The 26,235-nt window shown below is 34.7% G+C and overlaps 3 protein-coding genes across 5 annotated transcripts; 2 read left to right on the top strand and 1 right to left on the bottom strand.

Moving 5' to 3' along the window:
* Positions 1-805: 805 nt before the first annotated feature.
* On the bottom strand, positions 806-4,375 carry LOC112553487. 2 transcript variants are annotated; one of them, XM_025220747.1, is made up of 5 exons: positions 4,331-4,375; positions 3,610-3,733; positions 2,808-2,855; positions 2,210-2,320; positions 806-1,961 (listed from the first exon to the last, which is right to left on the bottom strand). In XM_025220747.1, exons 2-5 carry the CDS (start codon positions 3,727-3,729, stop codon positions 1,848-1,850), a joined length of 393 nt encoding a protein of 130 aa, XP_025076532.1. In that variant the 5' UTR covers positions 3,730-3,733; positions 4,331-4,375; the 3' UTR covers positions 806-1,847. The 2 variants fall into 2 exon arrangements, with proteins under 2 accessions (XP_025076532.1, XP_025076522.1); XM_025220737.1 differs by lacking the exon at positions 4,331-4,375 and adding an exon at positions 4,123-4,284.
* Positions 4,376-7,799: 3,424 nt separating this feature from the next.
* On the top strand, positions 7,800-12,425 carry LOC112553477. Its single transcript, XM_025220710.1, has 6 exons — positions 7,800-7,911; positions 9,542-9,589; positions 9,955-10,027; positions 10,315-10,340; positions 10,854-10,880; positions 11,046-12,425. Exons 1-6 carry the CDS (start codon positions 7,849-7,851, stop codon positions 11,265-11,267), a joined length of 459 nt encoding a protein of 152 aa, XP_025076495.1. The 5' UTR covers positions 7,800-7,848; the 3' UTR covers positions 11,268-12,425.
* Positions 12,426-16,024: 3,599 nt separating this feature from the next.
* LOC112553465 (iron-sulfur protein NUBPL-like) lies at positions 16,025-26,181 on the top strand. 2 transcript variants are annotated; one of them, XM_025220697.1, is made up of 10 exons: positions 16,025-16,214; positions 16,675-16,819; positions 17,053-17,087; positions 17,673-17,763; positions 19,332-19,371; positions 19,808-19,894; positions 21,455-21,552; positions 23,479-23,685; positions 24,139-24,176; positions 24,334-26,181. In XM_025220697.1, exons 1-10 carry the CDS (start codon positions 16,122-16,124, stop codon positions 24,388-24,390), a joined length of 891 nt encoding a protein of 296 aa, XP_025076482.1. In that variant the 5' UTR covers positions 16,025-16,121; the 3' UTR covers positions 24,391-26,181. The 2 variants fall into 2 exon arrangements, with proteins under 2 accessions (XP_025076482.1, XP_025076474.1); XM_025220689.1 differs by having other exon boundaries at positions 16,030-16,214; positions 24,094-24,176.
* The last annotated feature ends 54 nt before the right edge of the window (positions 26,182-26,235 follow it).

The raw sequence follows: 26,235 nt of genomic DNA, 5'->3' as shown, positions 1-26,235 counted from the left end.
ATAAGGAAGAAAATAAGGCTGGTGGTGCTGAGTCTGCCTGACATGCTCCTTTGAAACATAGTATGCAGTGGTTTTGTTTTGCTTCCAACTACAGACACTGCATTTCGAAAAATTGTTTTTGAAAATATTCATTACAACTAAAATAATCTTAAGGAATTTCTTCCACTTTTCAAGGAGAGTCGAAACAGCGTCATTGCATTTTATTAAAATTTTACTTTATAGTTTAAGAATTTCATGTGGTTAGAACCCTCTACAAGCGTGTACTTCAAAATCCTGCACTTGCAGTTCCAAAGCTGCATAATTTTGTGCTCGCATGGTTGTGCATCTTTGTTACTATTTTGTTAACATGTTCAGGGCAATTCGTCCACCTTCGGCTGAAATTTTGCGCTTATTAATTCCCACTTGTGTTTATTTACTCCAAGAACTCAACATTATGTTGACTTGCGTTTTTCATCATCAGTTGACAAGGATGTCAATCGCATACACTCAGAAGGAAAGACACATCTTTTAACACTCAACAGCTATAAGAGCATTCAAGTGAAGGTAACGTTTCTAGTCTTGTATCTCAAGAACAAGGGGTATTTGGTGACTCAGATCTTGGGTAATTCTCTCTTGTATTGAGATTGAAACAAAGTTTTCACTTTGATAGACTGAAATTGACATATCAGTGACAGTGAAAACCACAGTCTTGTGCATGTATTTAGCATGGAAGAATCATCCAAGAAGTACACTCTGTGCAATCAACAAGCAGTGTGAAGGTCAATATTATATAGCAAATGGTGGTATACAAAATTAGTTCTGTGAATAACATGCTGAAAATATATTTATTTCTTAAAGTCATAATCCAATAATAACATTTCACATAAAGCATTTTATACATAAAGAAAGCAATGAGACCTTTCAACAATTTTAAACTGTAAAATAAAATGTAAAAAATTTTTCACCAGCTACTAATTTTTGTCAAAAACTGTACAAAATCATTACAGAATAGTAAATGTTTTACAAAGTTATATTACAAGTCATTTGGTTACATGAATGACAGGTATATTGCACATAATAGCTTGTAAAAAAAACTCAGTGATCAACATAAAGAGGAATGCAAGCTCTTTTAAAGTATGGCATGGAATTTTAGAACCCCCGTTAAAACTGAGGGTGGGTTTTCAGAACCTTCCTTGAAACTGTTGGATGTTCTTAGAATCCCATACAGACATATTAAGGGGGTTTATTAACTTGGGGTATTAGTCCATGTACTTCTCTGCTTCATGTAATTGAACAATTTATATATACTTTGACCTACTTAGCTCGCAAAAGCTTTCATAGTTTTCTTATAAATATGTTCAAGAATTCAAACATCTTTATAGAGGTGTGCAACCACAAATTCATAGGTATCGAACCTGCTAACCACACCTATTGATGAAAGATTAGAAAATATATGTTTAATGCATGTAGCCTGAGTATATTTTGGGAAAAAAAAGAAATCAAACTAAAAACAAGTCTTAGTAAAGTAACAGCCATCTCTATAAACATTTAACAAAACTTTTCAGTAATGATGGACTACTACGCTAGGAAAATTTGGCAACTGCTCTAGGCAATCAAAAGAGATAAAGTGTTAAAAACCAGAATATTTTTAGACTTTACCCTTAAACAAATTACTAATTAACCATAGATATGTAATGATCAAAGTGACATTGTCAAGAAAGGCAAATAGGTGATTTCAACATCATGGATTTACTCTTCAACACCAAAAGATGTAACAAAAATATTTGTAGTTACAAGATGTGCTATAGATATAGCATTTATCTTTCATGTTATTTGGTTATTCTTATTATAACTTTCATGTCAATATACTATTCAAACAATACAACATTTGTAAAAATTGATTGCAGAATGACTGCTCCTCCAACAATGTACAGAAACCATGTCTTCCCTTTGGGAAGGTCTCCACGCCTGACAAACATTATCTGCACAGAAAAACATATTAGAAATCTATAACTAATGAGGGAAAAAATACTAAGTATTTACTAAAACAATTTCTTTTCAAAATTTGACCAAATTGTTACATTTTACCCAAAGGTCAGCAGTTAACAAAAGTAAAAATGCAACAGATATTGCATTTCTCACCATGATAATAATTAACATTATGTTTAACACAACAAGTGAAAATGGAACATATTATAGATATTATACAAGATATTACAGAGTAGCTCACCATGATTATCTCCAGAACTGCAAAACCAATAAGACCAAGGCCAAGCAGGAAATACATGAAACCATTCTCATTGACTACAACTCCACGATATATGCTCAGCACAACTGAAATCTGCATTTAAAGGTTAACTCAATTACTGGTGAGAATAACATCTTGAAGTTAAAAAAAATGTAAGAATCGCCTATAAAAAGATTTTTTAAAATCTGCATGGTTTTCAAAAAAACAAAGATGATGTTTTTCTAAAACAGATTATTGCACAATAATATCTACAATAAATTTGCCTTCCCTCCTCTTGTTAAGTTTTTTAAAACCAATTCTGTGCCAGATTGTGTAATATTAAATTTCCAAAGCCTCCTTTTAACTTAAAATTTAACATATTAACTTATAACTTATATACATCACTGATCAGATTTACTTTACTAAATGCATCTATAGCTGTTCTTCAAAAGCTATATTAAACATTTTGATATAAGTATAATAATTGATAATCAAGCACATCTGTAACAATTATTCATGTTTTCAGATGACATTTTTTCCATTGTGAATTATTCTGAAAAGCACATAGGTAATAATTATCTCAAATAGTTTTCATACTTACCACTACCATAAGCACAACCAGGGCAACAAACAGAAGCTGACACAGTCTCTAGGAAAAAGAAAAACCCAAAGCGATGAAACACTTTATTCATTATTGGAAACATTGCTAACTAACAGTTTAAGTCCTTGATATATATTATAAATAAAACATCAATGTATATGGCAGGAAAAAAAGGAGAAATAGTTTGTATAGTTATTTTGCTCTATGATATATCTTCTTGCTAAAAGTATTTTGGGAAAAGTAACACAAACATTAGATATTCTGATTGACAAAATAGGATTAATAATAGTTTGTATCTTCTATGCTTTAATTTGCAAACTATATTAACATTTTGAAATAATGACTCACAATGAAACAAAACAAATGTTTCTATTCACATGAAAGACATGCATTATAAAGCAATTTTACACACATAATATATTGCATTGTACAAAATTATGATTGCAGTTGAGACTGTGATCAAAGGGCAAGGTGAAAATAGAAAGGGAAAAAAGCAAGGTAAATGTTGTCTGTAACCTTTCCTTTGGTTGCTAGCCTAGCAAAACTAGGGAATGAAGCACTAGAGACTAAACATATCTCAGAGCCAGTTTTTTTTTTTGTGAGGGTGGTAACCATCTTCTCTTCTTTGCTGTCTTCCCATCCCCAACACTTTAGAGGGTCATGTACCCATTTAACAGATGGGTCAGCTGGGGAAATACACTGCACTACACAGGCAACCATGAATTAGCGTGGATGCCTCTGGCCAGAGATGTCAGTACCATTATCCCTTTATCATCCACATCTCCTATGAAATGAGACTCACAGCACTTGGTGATTGGGAACTATCATGAAATAGAGCACTGCCACTGGACACAGGACTTGTTTCTGTACTTGAAACTGGCTTTCCATTTCCAGACAAAATTGGTTGGTTTTCTGCAGACATTTTCCTGTATCACGATAGGAAAACACTATTCTTTCATTATTTTCTTAATCTCAAATAGTGAGAACAGTTGACTACTGCAAAATATTAACATATTCATACATATTTTTTACATTTGGGTTCATTAACTACATGTTATTAAGTAATAAAATGCGTGTAAATGATGCCTTATTTTATCCAAATTGTACATGGACAGTGACCACGAATAAAGTTTAGTTAATATTTAACAATATTTAGAGTTGTCATTTATAACTATAAAAGCAACACCCCCACCCCACCCCCACCCCAAAAAAAAAACTAAAGCAAACAAATCCCCTCTTTATCTGTGAGCATATCGGCAGAAATAATATATATATAGATATAAACACATCATAAACACGTCTGCCTGTTGCATACCCTCGATCACTTAAACATTTTCATGCACTGCTGTTTGCAGACGAGCAGAGAGACCACAGTTCGTGTTAACACTGCCCGAGTACTGTTCGACATGTAATCGGTATAAGGTAGACGACAGCAGCGACACTAATTTAGGAAACATACTAGAACCTGAAACCATTAAACCGTGTACACATTTTCCCCACATAATATACTTGGTATAACCTACTATTCACTTTTGTTCACCTCTTTTTTTGGTTCTTTTAGGACCTCTTGATATCTTAGAAAGATTAAACGGCTGTATTCTCAATTGGCTTGTTATTGGGCAATTTGGATCCCTTTCATGTTAAAAAAAACATCTTTCAGCGTTTTTTGCTTGTAATAATATAGTCTTTATGTATGTATCTATATAAGTTCATGAATAGTTATATTTGCTTTTGTGTATATATTTTAAAAGATGTTTGAATGCATTTTCATAATGTTTAATCCTTTAGTAGAAAAGTCTGTATTTGGTTTATTCTTCTATTGCTGTTAACGAAGTGTCACGGGATCTTCGAAAATATATATAGAATGCGGTCATATGACCTGAGACTTGGACGAAGATAGCAAAATACTACCACGTTTAATTTAAATTATTTCCGACTACTATTGGCTTTTCCGTTTGCAGAGTATGATGAATGGAATCATAGGCTACTTTAAACGATCACAGGTTATCGATTCCCATTGTGCCGATTGTGGGATTATGCACCGTTCGGGGAAGGGATGATGAAAAGGAATAAACAGAAAAAGCCCACTAAGGCTATAGTCTTGCGAGCAGGTTTTACATGCAGTGCGCATGAGACGAGATTTAATAAAAGGACGTTCCGATGCTAACAGCAGAGATGTAAGCAGTGTTTTACTATTGCGCTGCTGGACGCCCGGCCTTTAGCTGCTGTGCGTCAACGGGGTTTGTCACGTTTGTCTCTACGTCCACGTACTTATCTGATAGACCGCGGAACTGCCTGCTTAACGCGTTATTCGTTTGTATGAAAACATCGGGTTTCCCCCCTCGGCTGGATTCTTCGCTCCTGTTGGCGGATAAAGCTGATGATCCTCCTCCCACCAGCAAGCATGGCAATCGTTGTGAAGTCCTTCTATGTGGCTTGCTTTTCGGTTCAGCCAATACAATTGAATATTTAATTGCAGGGCAAAGAACTTTAGAGTTACATTACAAGCAACAGTAAAGCCCATGTATACATTACTAATGTTTTTAAGGTGTCTGCATAAGTGCAAATCTTACTCTTCCATGGTCCATGTCTTCAGAAATGGCCGACAACTCAAAGTGTCACTCATAATCATTAGCGAATTTACTGCAGCTGCACTGGTAATGACAATCACACATGTCCGAGGGAAGTTAAGTGGAAAGCAATCGTCAGTGACTGAGCCAGTGCTTGCTTTGAGACGGGGGCCATGAGAGGACCAGGGAATCAAGGACGAGGACAGGAACTAAAGAAGGTTTAGAGAAATACTTTCTTAGTGCTTGTTAAACAAATGTCTAGCCACGACCTAACGAAGCGAAAGCGGAGGTTTAACTCGAGAAGAAGGGGAACAAACTACAGGCAGTCAGCGTCGCTTAAATTGCCTTCGTGGACGATAAACGTGTCTGGGCCATTGTTGGGGCTAACTGGATGTGAATAGCTCAACAACACAGGTGAATAGCGCTGACGAGCTGTGTCCAGTTTAGAAAAAAAGGATGAATGCATCGCTCTTGCTTGAGTTTCAGTCCTGGGACTGCAAAACTGTCGCACTGGATGTTATACATACACGGCAATAATTATTTGAATTATGGACTGGCTTCCACGTGATACTGATGACAACGGAGCGACCGTCCGTCCATCCTTTCTCCAGGTGCTCTCTATCCTGTACATTTGATTGAAAGGTACCATTTTGAAACCCTAGGAGAGGGATACTCTTGAGTCTTGATCATTTGATATTTTTCGGTCACTGCGTGGAGTACCCTTCATTCAACTAAGAGAGTTCTAAGCAGTCTCAACGCTGTATAATTCGCAGGACTGTAAATAAGTCTCTTATTCAACTTTTCATGACTCAGCCTCACAAGGCGAGTTTGCTTAAATGGATAAATCTGGTGTTGCTTGTATGTTTTGTTCAGGGTGGGCAGGGGAGTGAAGGAGGTGGGGCGGCTGGTACAACAACGGCAGTAAAATACTTACGACAGACTGAGGTGGTATAGTGGGTTTGATGCCTGGAGTGTCCAGTGCAAAATTTAAAGATGTTTTCTGGGAGCGCTGTAGGTGAAGATCAAATGATGCTCCACGTCTTGCGGCGAGCTTAACCAAGTACATGTATGGGTGCTAGGAGAAAGGAGGCCAGTGAAATTTTCCTTTTCCGATAAGTTGATAAAAATCCTGGTTTGCTTCCCCAAATTCCAACAGCGGCAAACGTGCAGATGATCGATCGGTGTAGCTAATGAGCTCATGTTGATGCATTGTAGAGGTGTCACAGCATTTCTATCTTTAGTGACCCAACAGTAATAATATATTACAAAAATGTTAGGAACAATCGTAAGTATAATGTACGTCATCCCACCCCCTTTCAACTGTCTACCCATCTTTTAGATTCCGTACAATATTCCATCGATTTATCACTGCTATGATTATTGCTTGTAATATGAAATCAAAATTTAAAAAAATCAAATAAAGCTTTTTTATAATTATGAATGAGCGGTTCGTTAAATCTAGCATTTAGATCATTTTAATTAAGGTGACTAGACGTCCCGCTTTAGGCGGGACAGTCCCGCTTTTGACCTCGTGTTCCGCCTGCTCATCGGGCTGGACCCCCTATGTCCCGCTTTCTGGCTTTCTGGCAAGTCCATCAAATGACCCGGTTGTCTTTAAAAATCACTTTTTTCGGCGTTTTTTGACGGTGACGACCCCATCATCGGCACGTGTCCCGCTTTCGCCCCCGAATCGTCTGGTCACCTTATTTTAATATAACGTATGACATCTTACTTTTTTTAAAAACCTGTGTTGGCATGCGATTTACGTACTGAGTGAACAAAAACTAAATAAATATGCAACAATTTCATTTAAATGTGAAAGATCTCATTGCCTATAATGGCCGTAGTGTATACAATTGATTCACTTTATATAAGTCGAGGCATGTGGAAGGTGACACAATTATTTCTTCTTCCGCCGTTTTTTTTTTTTTTTCCTTCATTAGTATCTGTTTTCACAAAGCAGCCGAGGTAACTAGTATTACCTCAGTATTACCTCGCCGTCCTCTGGCTGTTATTTTTCATTCATCGATCACCATCCCCCAACAGTACAAAATAACTTTTAGGTGGAAACTCTTTTCCTTCGTCATCTGTAGTTGTTACTTTTTTTCGTTTTCCATAAAATCTTTGTTTTTGATATGACAAAAAAGATTAAAGATTTGCTATTTTCATCTTGTTGAATGTCTTCCTATTATTAACCTTTTTCTCACTCGGCTTGTTCAGTAAGGAATGTGTACCTGTACCATTTGACACGGAAAATATACTCGGATACACTATATATATATAATATTCTATATACACTCTTAACCCAAGTAAATACATCTCCTAATATCTCTAAGAATTTATATTTACATTAACTTTTTACGTTATCTGTGTATTTCTCTGCATTGTATTCTTGATATGTAAAGTCTTTAATCTGATTCAGTTATTGCTTCCGGAATGAAGCGTCACGAGATGTCAATTGCTGAAGTCATATGACAACAATGGCAAACTCCTCCGTTCCAGAAGGTGTTTACTTCGAATTATCTCCGACGATAGTGAGTGCGGTAGAAGGACAGATGTTGATTAAGAATAAGTATTTTTCGGCTAAATACATTATAATACTATGCGCGAGAAATGCACGAAGCAGCTGTGTGCTATTAAAAGCGAAAGTAGGGCAGTCTGAAATGTTTATCAGACAAAAATAAACTTGCATTTCGAAGTATTTGCCATGTTAATTGTACCCAACACCCTTTATTTATGTTTCCCCCGAGTAGTTTACTAAAACCGGTGCAACATTGGGAGGGTTTTACACTTTTCATAAACCAGAAAATATGCAAGGTTACGGGTTAGATTGGGTTGGGGGGTTAAAGCTTTATTTTTTTATTTTTTTTTTTTTTTAAATCCGGATTTAGAATATATTACTCTCAGTAATATTTTTTTAATTCATAATGATTCTTCCCTTGTTAAAGTTGTTCCCATAATCCACTCATTGGTATAAAAGCCTATATATATAACTGTGCAAACCATTTTGTTCAATTCTGTATTTGTATGGACTTCAACTGAATACCTATACAATTGTAAGAGTGAAGAAAAAAAAAGCATAATAAGACATAATCATACCAAGTAGTTTTGATTTGCAGTAAAATTTGAGAAAAAATCATATTTAGGAGGACTAGCAGTTAATGCTCCATTCAACCAGTGCGCTGCACTCAAGCTGGGCGGAGATTAAATTTAACTAAGTGCCTTTACAGCATCAGGTATAATTTTAAACAATAAAAAAAGCTAAAAATATTCCTATCACCTGTTTTATTTAAGGCAGTTTACTAATGGCACACAGCTCCACATCCCACTCTGTTCAATCCACTCAAGCATCACTCCCACGTGGGGTCATACCAGATACCCATTGTTCAAGCACCTAATTTCTAAACTCAACAGTTTTGTGATGTTATTTTGGTACTACACCAGTCACATATACAATTGCTGTTAATCACTGAGCACACATGAAGGAACTTGAAAAATATGACAGAATGCTTTATAACAGGGAGAATAAGTGAACTCATTGCATTTTCATCCAAAGTAAATCCTTCATTAGTTAATACACCACTCAATAAATTCACTTTTTGCAGTGTGCTGCAGCAACTGTTATGCACGTCATCTTTGGCAAGACCAGATGACTTTGTGCTATACACCAGAAAATATAAAAATTTGATGTATTAAAACTACTTTTGTAAAGGAAAGACCACATGATTTCCAATTTCCATATGACCCTAAATCATTTCCATAGCCCCACACAACGTTGTCACTGAGGTGTAGTCTGAATGTTTCTTCTGATGCTGGTTTTCTCATATCAAATTTGAGCCAAGAAATGAAGTCTTAAATTCATGGTAATTACAGTTTAGCTCCTCAGGAAATGTATCAACTGTTCTGATTTTGTTTTTTGCATAGTCTGATCAGATATTGTGCCATAAATAAATTTGTATAGTATTTAAGATATATGCCATCAATTTGTGTGGTATATATTTTATCATCTCATGGTATAGACCAATGGGCTTTTTTTTTTAAGTCCACATATATTTTTTTCAACTTTGTATGCATGCTTTGAATTAAAAAAACCTTAAAAGTAAGTACAGAATTTTGCCATGCCTTTTCATTTTTTAATGATCATTCTTAATGAATTTTCTGTAGGTATGGAGTGTTCGCATTGTTAATGCAGCTGTAACGGTGCTAGTATTGGTAAGTAATGATATATAAAAATGAATAATCAAAGTGTTAGATTAAATAAACTGAAATTTTTCAAAAATTTATAACATGGTTATATTTTTCTAATTGGTCATATGTAGGGGCTCACCATTTGGCACCCACTAGTGTTTTCCCAGCTTGTATCTAAATCCCATCTTGATGCTAGATATCAATTGAAAATTATTAAATAAAAGCATGAATCAACAAGTAGGAAAATAAAAGTATCGTGATAGCATTTTACAAATCAGAATGTATAATGCTTGTAGCACATTAACAAATTAGACTTTTATTGCTGTTCCTATGTTTTCCTTAAATTCTTTTGCATTTTTTATTTCTTTGTCAATACTTGTTTCTTCCAGATCACATTTATATTGTGTGTTGTCAAAGGCAATGACAATTCATCCTACTATCTGCTTGCTTGCAACACTCTTAGTAAGTGAGGATTATTTGACTAGTGAATTCATATTTTCTCTGTTCTAGAAAAGTAAGTCTATTTTTTTCAGTAGTAAGTAAAAATTAATGTGTATACACTAAATTTTTCCCCATAGTAATGATGTGAAAAAAGTATTTTTTTAAGATGTTTATATGAATATGTAGTTTCTTCTTTTGATAATGTTACAATGCATAATACAAACTGTTATATTTGAAATAAACAGCATTGGATGTATATTTTCTAATATGCATTTGTTGATCACGTTGGCATATTTTTCTTTTTACAGTCAGTACCTTTGTTGGAATAGTCATCGTAAGTATTTCTCAGTTTAGTGACTAATATTAATATATTAAAATAAGTGTGATCATTTGAAAGAGTTTTCCACATGATTAAAATTACCATGATCACATAAGCAGGTAAATTTTCAAAATTGTCTAAGCTGAATAACTTATGGATAAGATGCTTAATTTAAAAAAATCTTAAGAAGTGCATAAGGAAATTGTTCTAGCCACAGTGCTTTGTGTTGATCATGTATTCTAATAGCCAAATGTTACCTTTTCTTTATGTTTTTCTAACTGCCAAGCTAGATTTCTTTCTTGACTGTGCAGTGCTTCCAGCTTCTATGCACTATGGGTCTCTCTCTCACCTCCTTTCTCTTATTCCCTTTGTCCACCTTTAACTGTCTTATGAAATATTCCATCTGTAATTCAATCATTTAGTAGAATACTTCTGTTTATCTATGCTGCAGAACCGTTAAGTAATTTTTGTGAAAAGAGTAATGTGAATTGCAGTTCTAAAGCCTTTTATATTGTCATTTTTATTCAGAACTGGTGGTATCGGAGAGGAGATCTGGTAAGTTGTTCTTCATTACAAAGAACATCAACAATTGCAATATTAAATTAAAACATCTGGAATCTCTACACTTATCACTATTATGTGTTTGTTTTGGAATGCAGCTCGCTACTGTATTATGTATTACATGTTCTCTTGGTCTATGGTTGCTTTACTTTTTTTTAGGGAAGTGAGTTGTTCTGGTACATACTGGTGGTTGGATTTGTGCTGGCATTCCAGTGCATTACTGCTGATATTTTCATCTACAAAGTCACAACTCCAGAACCAACACCAGCACCTGTCACCAATTCCACAAGAATATATACATGGGCATCATTTCGACCTAATAATTCCCTTGTCCAGATTGCTGAGCATGTTTTATCTAACTCTTACACCCCAGTCCCATGAGTAGGTTGTATGGATGATTTGAGTGTATCAAATTTTGAGAATGAGATAGGATTTTATTGATCACTCTTTATACAGGAATCCAAAGAGTAGGCAATCATTTAAAAATTCTTAAAACTAATGCCATACTTTAACACATTTCTTGTTGATAAACACATTTCTGTTACCAACACAACAGTTTTGACAAGAAGATTTCACTGATGAATAGGTCTTTTACCCTCAGCTGTACACCTAAGTCTTCTGCAAATTCTGTCAGGACAATATAACTTACAAAGGTGACTAAATTTATTCAGATATGTGAAAACTCAAAATTACGTTTTAGTTTTGTAATGAAGGGTATTAAAAATTTTCACACTATGTCTGTGCTATGTGCCATCTGATTGTTTTTAATTATTCTTGCAAATGATATTCATTACAACATTAAAATATAGCTTGCACATTCACTTTCGGGCATGTATAGTGCATGCTTAAAAGATTGTTCTTCGTTATTATAGTAACAATGGGAAATTAATGCAGATGATTTTATGATAAATGTTATTCTCAGAACATGAGAGTGCAATGTTTTTGAGTGTGCATACAAGTGTTGTCTCTACAAAAATGTGCATAGCTATAGATTTGTGATAACTTTTCTTTGATTAGACAGCTATATTTTGTTTATATTCCAGTGCCTAAATTATCACCAAACTGGAATCATCTGTAGCATACTAAACTTGGAATAGACATTGTTTATACTGGTGATTATATTTTTTGACATTTTTAATAACTTTTATAAGTGTATTTCTATAATGCATGAATCATATTAATATATGACAAACCACATATATAAAAAAGATGCTGATGCACATGTGTGCTGAATGCGACAGTAAACATTTTGCAAATCTTGTGTTAAGTATAATTCTTGTATTAATATTCTTGTATTTTATAAATTTGCTTTTCTATTATTCACTTGAACACATATATGCTTGATCTCCAATGGTGCGTCTCTATTTCATTAGCACCTATATGTTGCACATATTAAACACGTTGTTTTGTGTACACTTATGTAGATGCACATTTTAATAAGGGTATACTTCTGGAAAGGATAAACTTGTCGAACATTGCAAACGTGGTTTGAGTTGAGCTCGTACTAATGAATAAAAAAAAAAAAAAAGACCACATTAATCAAATCTTTCTGATGTAGAAATACTGCATGGTTTTTAATGGTGTCATGTACATATATATCTCCCATATACATCCTGATGGACGTCTGCTTCAGTCAGTCTACACCTGTAATGAAGTGGCCTTTGCTTTAGTCAAAACGATGCTGTCTGCTATTGGTGAAGTGGGATATAGGTGCTTTATCTTCAACAGCTTTAACCTTTCTTGAAGTACAAGGAAAAAGATATAAGTACAGAAGTGGGGGTAAAGAATCTAGTAAACGTGAACAGAGCTTAAAGATGTAAGGACAAGAAGTTCTTGAATTCATAGTGAAAAAGCATAAGAAATTGAAAGAGAAGTATTGTCTCAAAGAATGCCTGTCTCATTTGTAATAAATGTAGACAAAATCTTCCCAATAATGGAACTCTTTCTGTGGAGTAATAAGTTCCTACAAAGATGATGAACATTTGATAAACTTTTGTGCAGCTGTTTTCACCTATAGCTTAACCACACGTTGCTTTGGTTTGCCAAAATAATTCACTTCACCCTTTGACAAACTTTATTTCTTTGTCTATATTCGTTTTGTTTGTTGTCAAGCCTATACGCCAATTTATGTATTCTATTCACCTATATGTCTTAAATTTGGAGACCGTAGTGATTTTTACGGGGAGGAGATTTTATCATGTGCTTCATTCTATATGTACATCGATCTGCACACACATCTTGAATTGAAGGGATTAACAGGACAAAATGCAGTTATCATTCCATGACCATCATCATCATCAGCTAGCTTCTCATATAAAGGTGGAATGTGTTAAATTCACGTTCACTCAAGACGTCAAGTGATTTTTTCCTTGAAACAGGAACCTTTTTTTTTTTTTTACTCATCTTTCGTGCATCGTCCAAGATTTTACATGGATTTTGTGATGTTACATGTTTAAGTCCAGCAACAAAATAGCAAAATAGGTTCTGGCAGACTAGCACAATGATAGTCGGTATTTCGCTTAACTTTTGGCAACCAAAACATATCATCTTCTTTTTGCTTCTGAGTATAGTCTAAAAACCACTGTGGTGGTCCTGCCACAGTTCTTTTCCGTTTCTTGCTCCTTCTGTCCAAGAAATCAGGGTTTGGGGACTTGGCTGATGTGGACTGTGCAGTCGATGCTGATGGAGATGCGGGAGTTGATGGGGACTGTGCGGTGAATATTGATGTTGATGTGGATGGTGCCGCCAATGACAATGGGCCCAGTGCCTTTTGTGGCATAGTCGGTCTCATTTCTGTAAAGGAAACCACAATAACAAGAACATCTCTTATAATCTGTTTACACTTCAATTTCTGTACTATGTTTTGAGTTGTAAAATAGACAGCACTTCAATATATTTCAGCAACTGAAATATTTATGAACCTTGTTAAACCTTTAGGGTATGGCAATGTTTACTATGGAGTATAGAAAATGTCATCACAGTGAATAAAAGTTCTGTAAATGGAGTGACTATAAAAGCAACCTACGGATTCCTGTCAGCGTCTCGACAATCGACAGTGGCTGAACAGCTGGGTCTCCAGTGAATAGGTCTTCTAAAAGATCAAAATACTCCCACCTCCTTCTCCCTCTTCAAGATGACTGATTCCCATCAGCAATAATTTTATACCTGTAAAGGAACAGTGGTATCAGTAACGAAAAATAATGGTGTTACAAAGTACAATTGGCTATGAACAAGCAGGCATGTAGAATATAAAGGTAGAGAAATGTGTTGAAAAACAAGTATCATGTCACCACACACCTGTTTCGCAGCGATCTAAATTTCTTGTCACACATATCACCTGTGACATGGTGGCCCTTCGCCTGAATTTGTGAGGCGATTTTGCGCCACACTTCATGGCGCTTTATCGCTGAATTTGAAAACAGTTCACGATGTTCCCTGTAAAGCTCAATGAGAAGTAACACCTTCTCGTGAGTCCATATTGAAACACCTGTAAGAACATTTTTTTTCAATTCATGGTATGATGCCAACAAGTACATTTAAAGATGTTTAGGAAGGTAACATATTTTCTACCATTTTTTAATTTCATTCTTATTACAAATACTTTACTCAGAAATGTGGTGTACTGTGGTACAACTTTTTCATGTAAATTGGTACTATCAATCATACAGAAAGTTGAGTGACGTTTTTTATATTGCTTAGTTTTTTTTTTATTTGTACTAAATGTTTGCAGTTGAAAATAGATCACTTCCTATATATGCCATTTTCTGAAATTAAATTATTGTACATTTTGTGATTGTATTTTTCTTTTTGTATTTGGTATGAGTTCTGACTGGGATAGTTTTTCTAGCACAGTGACAACCCAAACCAAGAAATGCAATGTCTATTTTACTTGATACATGCCTTCAGGTGGTACATGTTCTTCATTTCTTAAAGGAACTTGAGCTGCAACAATTTGTTGAAAAACATCAATCAGCCAGTAAGAATAAATAAGAAAGCTATTTTAAAAGATATTAAGTCATTAGGTACTCTTGACTACACTGGCTGATGTGGTACTGCCAACCATTGACACATTTTTTTTATCTTGTTGGGTAGATCCATAACATAAATTACAATATTTAAAAATATAAATCAGACTACATAGGCACATAAGGTTACAGTCACTTATTCATGCATCCTTCAGCCAAGCAAGCCATCCAGAAAAAAAGGTATACACATAGTTTTTTCCCCAGTCAGAGCTATCTGAAATATATATCTCAACTTGTGCATTTCTTTCATCTAAAAAACTGCTCGTAATACCTTCCATCACAAAGTCATGTGACCTTTTATCTACTCTTAATTCAGTAGTTATGTCCAGTAACAATTTGTTTATAGGGTAGCCATTGTTCTGCAAATTTTTATCCCTTCATTTGTGTACATGCATTAAGTTTTCAATGTTATGTCTGTATTACATTAGTTAAAACCAGATATTTGCTGATAATCATCCTTGATGCATTTGTACATTTTTTAGTCAGTTTCTGCAAAAGTCTTCAATATATTTACAATTCTGAAATATATATTGAATGTCTTCCTTTTTCATTTTATGCAAAAATCAGACATCGTCATCTAACCTCTGAGAAAGTTTAGCGACAGGTCTTTTATTGCTTGTTCTGTTATGTTTGTAATGTTTATAACTTATAACTTTTCTCTCAATGCCACTGTATTTTGGTTGGTACTTACCTTCAGTGTGTGCATTCTCACTGGATGTGCATTCTCGCTGGTTTTCCACACAAACTTGCTCTGCAACAAATAGGGAAAAAAAGGGGGGTTAATCGGTGAGTGAAGATGAGAAAGAATATAAAAATGATGTAAAGTAGGTAGACTAGACTGGCTAAAGTGGTACTGTCAACCACTGACAGTTTAAGCAACATAAGTTTTGACTGGGGTGGTTTTTTTCTTGTAATGACAACCAAAACCAGAGAGATGCAGTGTGTATTGTTCTCAAGACTTACCTTCAGTGTTCAGAATTTGGTGAAAAACACCAATCTGGTTTCCTTCCTGAAAGCCCCCAATTTTCACTTCATTCAAAAATGAAGTGCTTTGGAGGTTTAGTCCATATTGGCTGGCGGTACGCAGGGCTGTTGACTGTACGAGGTCACGAAACCCGTAGATGCGCACGCGCAGGAATTGTTTCCGCTAGCTGTTACACTCGGACCAAACATTGTTTGAGTCGTCCATAACGTCTATGGGTCGTCAAACATGAGGCTTTCCATGTTTCTACGAGTGCCCTTTTGGAGAAAAGAAGCAAATGGATGGAACTGTCGACAATTTTCTTCTTACGATAGCGCCATAGTGTGTATAATTAATTTCAAGCCAATAATGTTATCAGACAACTTTCGAAATGTCGAGACACAAGATGCACTAACAGTGAAATGCACTAACACAGTAGATGATACAGTTCAACACGTGATTATACTTCTCCTAGCAAACAACTGTTAAAATAGCCATGATCCGATCATATTTTAATTGACTGTTAAAATTAGAAATGTTTTTTTTTCGAGACTGATCTGCAGCCGGCTGCAACTTATAAAAAAATGTTTCATATACACGTGAGGTCACATTATATTGTAGGTTACAATATCAGCGCAACTTTAATCATACATGAGAGGTCATACATTTGTTATGACAAAGTGTATTATAGTTTGCATAAGAACAGTAGCAAAGAGTAGCTTAAATTCAGATGTCTTGATTAATAGCAACATAGCATTTTTCAAATTCCAAATGCTTATGCTTAAGTTCGTTTTGTATTAAGAATACTGCTTCCAAAGAAAAACTAGACCACCACAAAAGACAAATGATGGCCAAAGGCTTGCCGCATCAGCAACCTATCGAGGGAGTGAAAAACATTATATGCATTGCTTCGGGTAAAGGTGGTGTTGGCAAGTCTACAGTTGCAGGTGTGTCTATTTAGTGTGTTAGAATTTAAACAAACATTTTTAATGGTCTCTGTGTTTGTGTATGCATGTTAACATGGAGCTATTGATGTATAGTCTGTGACATGATGTGACCACAGAAATCTAAAAACTCTAAGTATAGATTCCTTTCTTTTATTAATGAAACACTAAAGAATTAAAAACTAAAAGAAGTGATTATTACAATATCTGACTGCATTAACCAACATTTGTTTCAGTTAACCTTGCACTTGCTGTTGCTGCTGATAATCCCGTGAGTCAGTGTTTACTTATAAATAATATTGTTTGAGAAACAAGTTAGTAAAACTCTTAAGTTTCTTCATAGTTTTCTTATCCAAAGAATAAACTTCATAATTTTTATTTTCACAATTATGTATGCTTGTCATGTTTTTAAACTATGTCATGGCATCTGAGTAAAGCACCATACAGTGTTGGCTAGAGTGCTCAGTGTGTGCCTGGGCCTAGAAACTGACTTGAAAATGCCCCCTGCCCACCTGCATGTAGATACCTTATAATAATAATAAATACTAAATTTTTATAGTGTATACTCACACTCCTAATGAGCATGCTCTTAGCAAAAAATTCATTTTTTTACTCTTTTATTGCATCTGTTGTTTTCTTATTGCCTAATATTTGGTTTTAAACTTTTAAAATTACTGGTTTTCTTCTTGATTTCAGTTTATGCACACCTATCTTCAGATATAAATAAGCATTGAAACGAACATCATCTATGTATTTAATGGATTACCGAAAAAAGATTTATCATCCTATTCACTTTTGTGCAAATGGTTAATAGTCTTGAAGTAGCAACAGTAGGAGGTATTTGTGTGTTTCGCAGAAATTTAAGGTTGGCATTCTTGATGCAGACATCTATGGTCCATCAATACCAAAACTCATGAATTTATCTGGTGAGCCTTTACTGACTGCAGGTGAGAATTTATTTCTTGAATTAAGTGTTCTTTTTAATTTAAAGTAGAAATATTGAGAACAGTGGTACTTTTCATTGTAAAGAGCATCTGTTACATAGCTCATCTTCATAGCTGCTTGTTTAGGCCAAAGAAATCTTTGCCTATATCCCAACTTTTATCCCCCTCATTTTTTGTTGTTGCCTTTACATTCATTTTCAGACTTACTTCACAATTCTAGTGGTGCTTGAAAAAGTTGACCTATTGTTCTCTTACTTTACAGGTTGTGTATGTTGTATTTTGGCCTTCTTATATTCATCCATTTTTGGAAATTTGGATGTAGAGAGATTTGGCTTTCTGTTCGAATTTTTACATGTCCATGGTCTAACAATATAATAAAAGGCTTTATTTTAATTTCAATGGGAAGCAACTGCAAACAGAAGTAGTTCTAAAATGTAAGAAACAAAGGAAAACTAATACAGACTTATTAGAATACCTACATTATTCTTAAGTTTCTTTCCTGCAAACTGTGGTCAGTATATGTAAGCCTTTTAAAGGGTTTTGTTATTTTTCTTTCTTTAAAAGATAAAAGGCAATGTATAACAGTAAATTATTGACAGAAAAGAAAGCTGCTTTGGATTGAACCCAGTTGTCTTCAGGTATTATTTCTCAAGAAAGACGTCAAGGATTTGTATCTCTACAAGTACTATAAAAAGAAAAGAACTGAGTAGAAATTTTCTCTGTCTCTCTGTCGTCTGCTCAGTTTTAAGGCCACAGATAAGAACTTGTAATTTTTTTTCTCAGATCTTCACCACAGTCTGTGCAGGTGTACATGATTCATTCCTTTTGTTTGGTTTTGTGAGTGAGCAGATATATATATACTTATATTTATGGTTTTAGTTTATTCCTCTTGAAACATAGGGCTGGTTTTTTATATATATATATATTCTCTTTCCTTTTTCTCAACAGTTCATCTGTGTGCTAATAAATTTGTTGTTTGTACTGTACATTTTGCCTTTGTTTTGGTTTACACACAAAAGGGGTTCAATAGGAACGTCATGTCCTGCCTCTAGCAGAGGCTTTGCAATTGTAGCAAGTGTGTGAGTGGTTGCGATTGTATGTCTAGCGATAGCTGGGGATGACTGTGAAAGTGACATTGTTGGTATATATCTGATATGATAATGGGGTTGATCCCATCACCATATGACCAGTAAATGTAAGGTGTTACCAGGCATCCACATGGCTTAAAAATCATTTCTTCAGTAATCTTATTGGCATTTACAATTTTCACATTTCTTCTTAATAAAGCTTCAAGAAGTTAAAGATGTTTAAATATTCCTAATTTTAAAAAATGATTAGATTTGCTTTTGTCATATCATCATTAAAAAGGGATTATAATAGTCTCACTTTGCATTGGTTTTTTTTTTTTTTTTTGGTGTCTGACATAATGCAGAATCAGGGATTGTGAGTGTCAGACAAAGTTCTCCAGTAGTTATAAATGGATTTTTAAAAAATTTTTGTCGGTGAACTACAGTATAATGGAACTTGATAATACTGATACAGTGTGATTCATTTATTTTTGTTTACTACAGATAAGAAGATGGAGCCTTTGGTCAATTATGGAATCAAATGGTGAGATTTAACACATTAAGCCTTCCTATCACCTATAGTTGTCATGGCGACACATTATGGCTTGTTCCTGTTACAGAGTTTTGTGGATATGGCAGTACAAATTTTGCATCATAATCCAACAGTTGAAGATAAGCAACAACATAAATTATAGCAGTTAAGGGTTTCTTGAATATTTTCAGCGTTTTCAGGATCATAACGTTCAGGTAGAGGAGCTAATGGAATCAAATCTTGCCCTAAGATTGCTTCAGGAATTCTTCATGCTTAGAATTATCTTTAATACCAAAATATATTTGCATATTTACTTAGTACTTTAAGTGATACAATTTCCCATTATATTTGCCTTTTTAGTCATGAGTTGTATCTTTTTATGAATACCTACTAAAACAGTTACATTTATTATAGAATAAGCACGCGTGTGTGTTTTTCTTATAAATAGTATGTCTATGGGGTTTTTGGTCGATGAAGCAGCAGCCATGGTGTGGAGAGGGCTGATGGTCATGTCTGCAATTGATAGGCTTTTGAGGTTTGTTGTAAATTATTACTTCATGATCTCTTGCTTTAAAATTACTTCTTCTTGTTCCTAATCACCCCCAGTGGAGTGTGGGGCCGCAACTACACCACAGGCTTTAAAATTACTATTTTTTTTTAATTATACAGATTTATTTTAACTTGTCTATAATGTCATAAAAAGACTTTTTCACAAGCCATTCTGTGTTCATCATTAAGAAAATGATATGCTGTTATTGCGTAGGAATATGCATACCCATAATGTTCGAATATGTTGTAAGAGACTTTTCTGTGTCTCATTTGTGCATGCACAATGGCCAATCTTCCTAGCATCAATCAAATTCAGGAAATAAATATTGTTGACAGTGACAATAACCAGCTTTATTTATCTATAGCTCAGAAAGTGTGCTCGGTTATACATTTTTAAAAACCCAGAACAAGTGCTAGTTACAAGATAAAACAAGAGGTGCACTGTAGCTCAACACAAGCAAAACCAGAAGAAAAAAATAGTCTTACATCCAAACCATTCTTAAGACACACCTACACCATGTCATACACACAAAATTGCCATTTTCATACATTTGCTGATCGTAAAGAAAAAAAACAGAAGCCAAAAGCATTTGCTTGATACCAGTGACTAAATATGAACAATACTTTTTAAACTGTTCCTATCAAGCACAAAAATTTTACAAACTATCAGACAAAGAAAAAAATAAAAGACTCAGTGAATGACGGAAAAATGGCTAAGAAACTGAAAAAGAATCTGTTGCTGAAGAAGGTAAGCTATGTTCAGTGTTCATGTCCCATCAAAGTTAGCAATCAAAAATAGTATCCTAGGTACCTGAAGGAGTCAACAATCTCAAGAGGTTTGTTCTGTATCGTACTGAGAACAACAGCATTTCTTTTCCAAAGTCTATTCTCATATCTTTTTTTGACACTAATTTTTTTAACATTTTTGTGGAAAATAATTTCTGCTGTAATATATATCTTAGGAAATTTTTAGAGCTTGGGCAGATCCACCAATGTATATATGTACAAATAAAAATGAAACATTCTTTTTACCTTATGCCATGCATTGAACTTTTCATCTAGTGTGTAGTGATAACTATCTGTATTGCCTGCATTTTTTTTATCTTCTCTGATGCCTCATTAATGTTTTAGGTCAGGGTTGGGAAATGTCCAGCATGCGGGCTGTATAAGCCCCACGAAATTATTTGGTCTAGCCCTGCCAAGGCAGTGAAACTGTAGCTTGACCAAATATAGCGGGCTAATTTATAAATTTGTTTGACCGCAAATGATCTTATAAATATCCAAATAACTCTCAGAGAAATAAAGGTTCCCCAGAGTAAGCAGTGAAGTATTAGGCAGTGATATATGTATTAGCTGTAGCTTGATGAGGACAAATGTGAATAAATGTCACTCAAACTGCATGTCCTTAAGAGACAAACATCCGGATAGATAACTTTCATGTCTACTTCATTATTCCATTATTATTTTCATTTATATTTTTTTTTATATTGGAGTTTGTACATAGAAAATAAAAGATGATTATTTTATTTGCTTTGCCACCATACAGACAGGTTGATTGGGCACCTTTGGATTGGCTAATAGTGGATATGCCACCAGGAACAGGAGATGTCCAATTGTCTATCTCTCAGAATTTGCCTCTAAAAGGTTTGCTCTTTATTCTTAAGTGTTCTATTTAGGTTGTCTTTGATACTGATAATGAGGATTGCTAGTAATACTGTCACATTTTGTAAAATGGTGATAAAATGGTAAAAAGTGCTGCAAGGAAGAAACAAATCAGGAGAGATTGATATAAGGATTAAAATAGCAGTCCATGCTTTTAGTTCATGTTTGCGATGGTCTTAGCTGTTTCCTTTTGCTTCTGTTTCTTGGATAATTGACTAGTTTGCATGTGGTCTTTTGTGTACAGAGCATTGAGCTCACATTCACACAGGTACTTTTTCCAGTTGAGCACCTTTTGCCCTGCAGTTCAGCAGGTCCAACACCATTTTTTTCCATCTGATTCTTTGTATAACTTGTTTTGACATACTTCATTATCAGTTATTATTTCTAAAAGCTGTATTTGCATGTTTAAATTTTAAATTACTCCAGATTTTACTGGTGGCACTTAATATTTAAGTGATGCATTATTGTTTCTTAACTTTCTATCTGTAATGTGACCTTTGTTGCTGACACAGTGTTAAGCAAAAACATACCTTACCTGGTCATAGGTCATTTTTATCCAACAAATCTAGTACTGCTACAAAATTATGGTTCATAAGTACTATTATGACATTCAATCCAATAATTTATATCCTTTTAATATTAAAATGTGTTATTTCATATTGTTTCATCATAATATAAATGTCTAAATCAATAAGATCAACAGCAGTGCTGTATTTGGATTATGAAGATAATTCATTGAATAATGAAAATACATGCAAGGATCAGTATTTATTATAAAGAAATATGCTTTGTTTACTTTCTGTGACCTAACTTAAAGGCTGAATTTTTTTTTTTCCGGAAGGAAAGAATAGGTTCAGCTTGGGTGAGGGAAGGTAGGAGGAAACACCGTAGTCATTTTTCACTGATTGCCTTCATCTAGCTCAACAGTTATGCAGGATAGTCACAAGTGATGGCCAAGGCATGTTTCTTTCCTGATCAGTACTTGTGGTAGAGTTGAGAACAACTGGGCAAAGAGAAAGCTGAGGAGAAATGGCTTGCTATCAGGGTTTCGACTGCCTGAGTTTTCCATTGTACAATATTAATAAAAACAAGAGAAAGATAAAGAAGAAAAGGAGGCAACTAAATTTTTAAATTGTTATTGCCAGTTCTTAATTTTAAAAGCAGGACAATAATGCTTAACATTTTCAGTTCATTCCCACTGCTGACAGACATATAGATGGTACTCCATCTTGTTTAGAGTACATTGTTCTCACTTTTCAAATGACAAAAGTGGGCATCAATTCACGTGGCAAAGTGACAAAGTGCCTATTTTGCTATCTGCAAAAGCTTTTTTTTTTTTTTTTGTACTAGGTGTCTACAGTCCCTTCTGAGGTCTATTTTTTTAAGCAGTGAAAAATATCATTTTCCCAGCATGCAATGCAGATGGTGGAACAGATAATGTACCAATCCAAGAAAAATCGGCAATTCCATGTTGGTCTGTTGGTGAGCATGACAAGGTGAAGGACATCGTGGATTATGCTCACATACAATCAGTATCATGCACTTCCTTGCTCAAAGCAATGACTTCATAAAAATAGATGGGCATGTGCTAATTACCACCCTTAGCTGTCCAAATTGACATTATATCAAGAAAGAGCAACTACTTCTCCCTTTCCTGCTTATTGCCACTTCCCTACTCGTCTGCTTAAAGACATGCTCCTTACAAGTGTGTGTAGGTGCTAGATAAATCTTGCATTTATTATTATTAAAGTGGTAAAGAGAACATGTTAAATTAATGTAGATAGTGAAATAAAAAAGAAACTTTTAAACTGAAACAAAATTTAGACCTTCCAACTGTTTTAAACCATTAATATATTAGCAAATGGTAAAAGATTAATTAGTAAATTATCATTCATTGTTCTTTTTTAGGTGCAGTGCTGGTAACAACACCACAAGATATAGCACTGGCTGATGTTCGGAGAGGCACAACTATGTTCAGAAAAGTCCATGTCCCAGTTCTTGGGATGGTGGAAAATATGAGTGTCTTTGTGTGTCCAAAATGTGGACATACTGAACACATCTTTGGTCATGATGGTGCTCACACCTTAGCAGAAGAACTGGGAATAGAAGTGTTAGGTATGTTTTTACAATGCTGACATGTCTAACTTATAGACTCTCTAACTTGTGGTGACATCAACAACTTAAGCTTTATTCTGCAAAATAACATCTATGAGTTAAATTATTGCAGAATTAAGTGTGGTGCTAGCAGATTGAAAAATAATGTTATTCTTCAGCTCATTTACAAGGCTAAACATTTGCAGTAGCATCCTGAACTTATCTTTTAATGTGTGTATTGATGTTTTGACAGATTGTGTGTATTTATGTAAACTGCCTGATGCAGGATAACCTGTTATGAAATATTTGTCTAGAGGACAAAATGAATATATCAGAACATAAAATGTTAACTTTATTTAGACATGAAGTACACTTTTGTATCCTTCACAAGTGTTTTTGGTGGTTTTTGTTTTGCATTTATTTTGACAGGTTCAATACCTCTTGATAAGCATATATGTGAACTGTCTGATTCAGGACAACCTGTTGTTATTGCAGACCCAGAAGGATCACAGGTAAAATGGCTAATTTCAGAAAAACTATTTTTAATTGACACTTTTGTGGAAGACTTATAAATTGTTTAAGTAATTTAAAGTTGTAGATACCATTTAAAAAACCTTGAACTTATCTTTTATCTATTGCTTTATAGAACTGCTTATTACTTAATTTCAGACTGCTGTCTTCAAGTCCATAGCAAAGAGAGTTTTGGAGAAAGCTGACTATAGATGAACAAACACCATGCATCCTTGGATGAAAAAAAAAACCCTGGTGATTTAAGACGATTTCGTCATACCAAAAACAGTGTGGAAAAAACATCCTAGGAAATAATAATAATGATACAGAGCACCATTCCCTAATGGTTCACAGCTCTTTACAAAAACATTGCACCCACACTTTGATTGTAAAAATAGCATAACAAGATTCTGTATTGTCTAAAAAACAAGCACATACTATCACTCAAAAAGCACAACTGAACAACTGTGTCTTAGCTGCTGCTTAAGTCCTGATAATGACGATGCATGTTTCAGCTGAAGGGAAAGGAAATTCTAGATAGCTGGGGCAACAAAGGTAGACCTACGCCCATAAAATGACCTAGTTAATCCTAGGAATGGTCAGCAGCTTTTCTCTAGAGGAGCAGAGTAACGTAGAATTGACAAATTTGGACAGAGTTGCAGTAACATAGACTGCAAGTGTGCCCTCAAAATTGCAAAAAGCTAGGGTTGCAATTTTGTACGGTATACAAAACTATTAGAACAACCAATAAAGTTCCCAGGATGACCGTCATATGCCTTGCTTCTATGATGCCAGCTGGTCATCACAGGATGATTCCATCTATTCAGTCACAGTCTGGTATCTCTCAAATGCTTTTTACAGCCCATTGCCATTTTGTCTGGTCAGCCCGTGGCTCCATCTCGGACATACTCTGATGGCTCTCACGCCAAGGGTCAGGTGTCGTTGCATCAATCCAGCTATCTGACTTAATGATGGTGCGATGCATTCTATGCATAATTTGGTCTCCCTGACACCTGAGTGAACATTGTGCGGAAAGCATGGGATATGCTGAAACTTTTAAGGAAAACTATGTGCACAATACCTTTTTACGTCCTGTTAGTTGAAAACAGTAGTAGTGCAATGTTGAATGAAAGAATTATTTTCAGCAGATACATTGTGAGACTTATTCATCTGCAGTAACGTCCAATTTATGTAGAAGAAGTTTTGTGAGCATACATTTGCAGATTCCCCTTGAGATATTTTACAATAAGTTTGTGGTACTCATGGATGTGTACAGATTTTTACTAATTGCAAGAGAAACTGTAAATGCCAGCATAAATTGGATGTAGTCAGTATATGTTCTTTTAACAGCTTGTGTCAATGTTCTGTGTAAAGTGATGTTCTCATGTTGGCAGAAAAAAAAAAAACAGTTTTGTGAAAAGAATTAATAAAGATTTATTGCATTTTCTATTTAGAGAATATTTAGGATGTGGGCGATATTTGATTTGTGAAGCTGTAATTCAAGAAAAATTAAGTAACTTCAAAGAAATTGTCGTTATGCAAAGGCGGTCTGATACAAACAATCACTTATTCTGCATTTAAGAAAAACTAAGAAGATATATACATGAGTGCAAAGAGCAAGATGTAAGGTGGTGTTGCAGTACACTGAAAATTAGCCCTCGATGAGTTGCTAAATTCTTTAAAACAGGTTACAGTTGGGTTACTTATGTATTAAGTGCCAGAAAATATAAAATTCATTGATCCTATGCATTGTAGTATGATTTAAAACTTGGCTAGGACTGCCTGCTTGGGTGTTGCATTTCCCGCTGAATCAATAACTATAATTTTTATATAGACACACAGTGGTCTATATTGGCACTCTTTGTGGGAGGGGTGGGAAATTGGTGTTTAACCAAGTCAGCCAACTAAGGCTATATCACAGCAAGACAGCCAGCCTTGTAAACAGATGCCACAACTTTGTGAGAAGCAGAGCTAAAGTTGAAAATATAGAATGATCCACATACTTGACTTTTCTCCGGACATTTTTTTTCCATTTGATAATGGATGTGTGGTTGTAAGAGT

The sequence above is a fragment of the Pomacea canaliculata genome, linkage group LG1 (genome assembly GCF_003073045.1).
Source record: "Pomacea canaliculata isolate SZHN2017 linkage group LG1, ASM307304v1, whole genome shotgun sequence".
Lineage (NCBI taxonomy): Eukaryota > Metazoa > Mollusca > Gastropoda > Architaenioglossa > Ampullariidae > Pomacea > Pomacea canaliculata.
The sequence above is the reverse complement of the archived record's forward strand: the minus strand, read 5'-3'. Positions and strand labels throughout refer to the sequence as shown.

What these genes read in the sequence shown, in the direction of transcription:
- LOC112553487 (XM_025220747.1), bottom strand. Translation starts at nt 3,729, where the DNA reads ATGTCTGCAGAAAACCAACCAATTTTGTCTGGAAATGGAAAGCCAGTT. An exon ending in GTTCCCAATCACCAAGTGCT is followed by an intron (nt 2,856 to 3,609) that starts GTGAGTCTCATT and finishes TCTTTTTCCTAG; the next exon opens with AGACTGTGTCAGCTTCTGTT. An exon ending in CAGTTCTGGAGATAATCATG is followed by an intron (nt 1,962 to 2,209) that starts GTGAGCTACTCT and finishes TTTTCTGTGCAG; the next exon opens with ATAATGTTTGTCAGGCGTGG.
- LOC112553477 (XM_025220710.1), top strand. Translation starts at nt 7,849, where the DNA reads ATGACAACAATGGCAAACTCCTCCGTTCCAGAAGGTGTTTACTTCGAA. An exon ending in GCTTGCTTGCAACACTCTTA is followed by an intron (nt 10,028 to 10,314) that starts GTAAGTGAGGAT and finishes TTCTTTTTACAG; the next exon opens with TCAGTACCTTTGTTGGAATA. An exon ending in GGTATCGGAGAGGAGATCTG is followed by an intron (nt 10,881 to 11,045) that starts GTAAGTTGTTCT and finishes ACTTTTTTTTAG; the next exon opens with GGAAGTGAGTTGTTCTGGTA.
- LOC112553465 (XM_025220689.1), top strand. Translation starts at nt 16,122, where the DNA reads ATGAGGCTTTCCATGTTTCTACGAGTGCCCTTTTGGAGAAAAGAAGCA. An exon ending in TGGCAAGTCTACAGTTGCAG is followed by an intron (nt 16,820 to 17,052) that starts GTGTGTCTATTT and finishes CATTTGTTTCAG; the next exon opens with TTAACCTTGCACTTGCTGTT. An exon ending in ACTGGGAATAGAAGTGTTAG is followed by an intron (nt 23,686 to 24,093) that starts GTATGTTTTTAC and finishes TTATTTTGACAG; the next exon opens with GTTCAATACCTCTTGATAAG.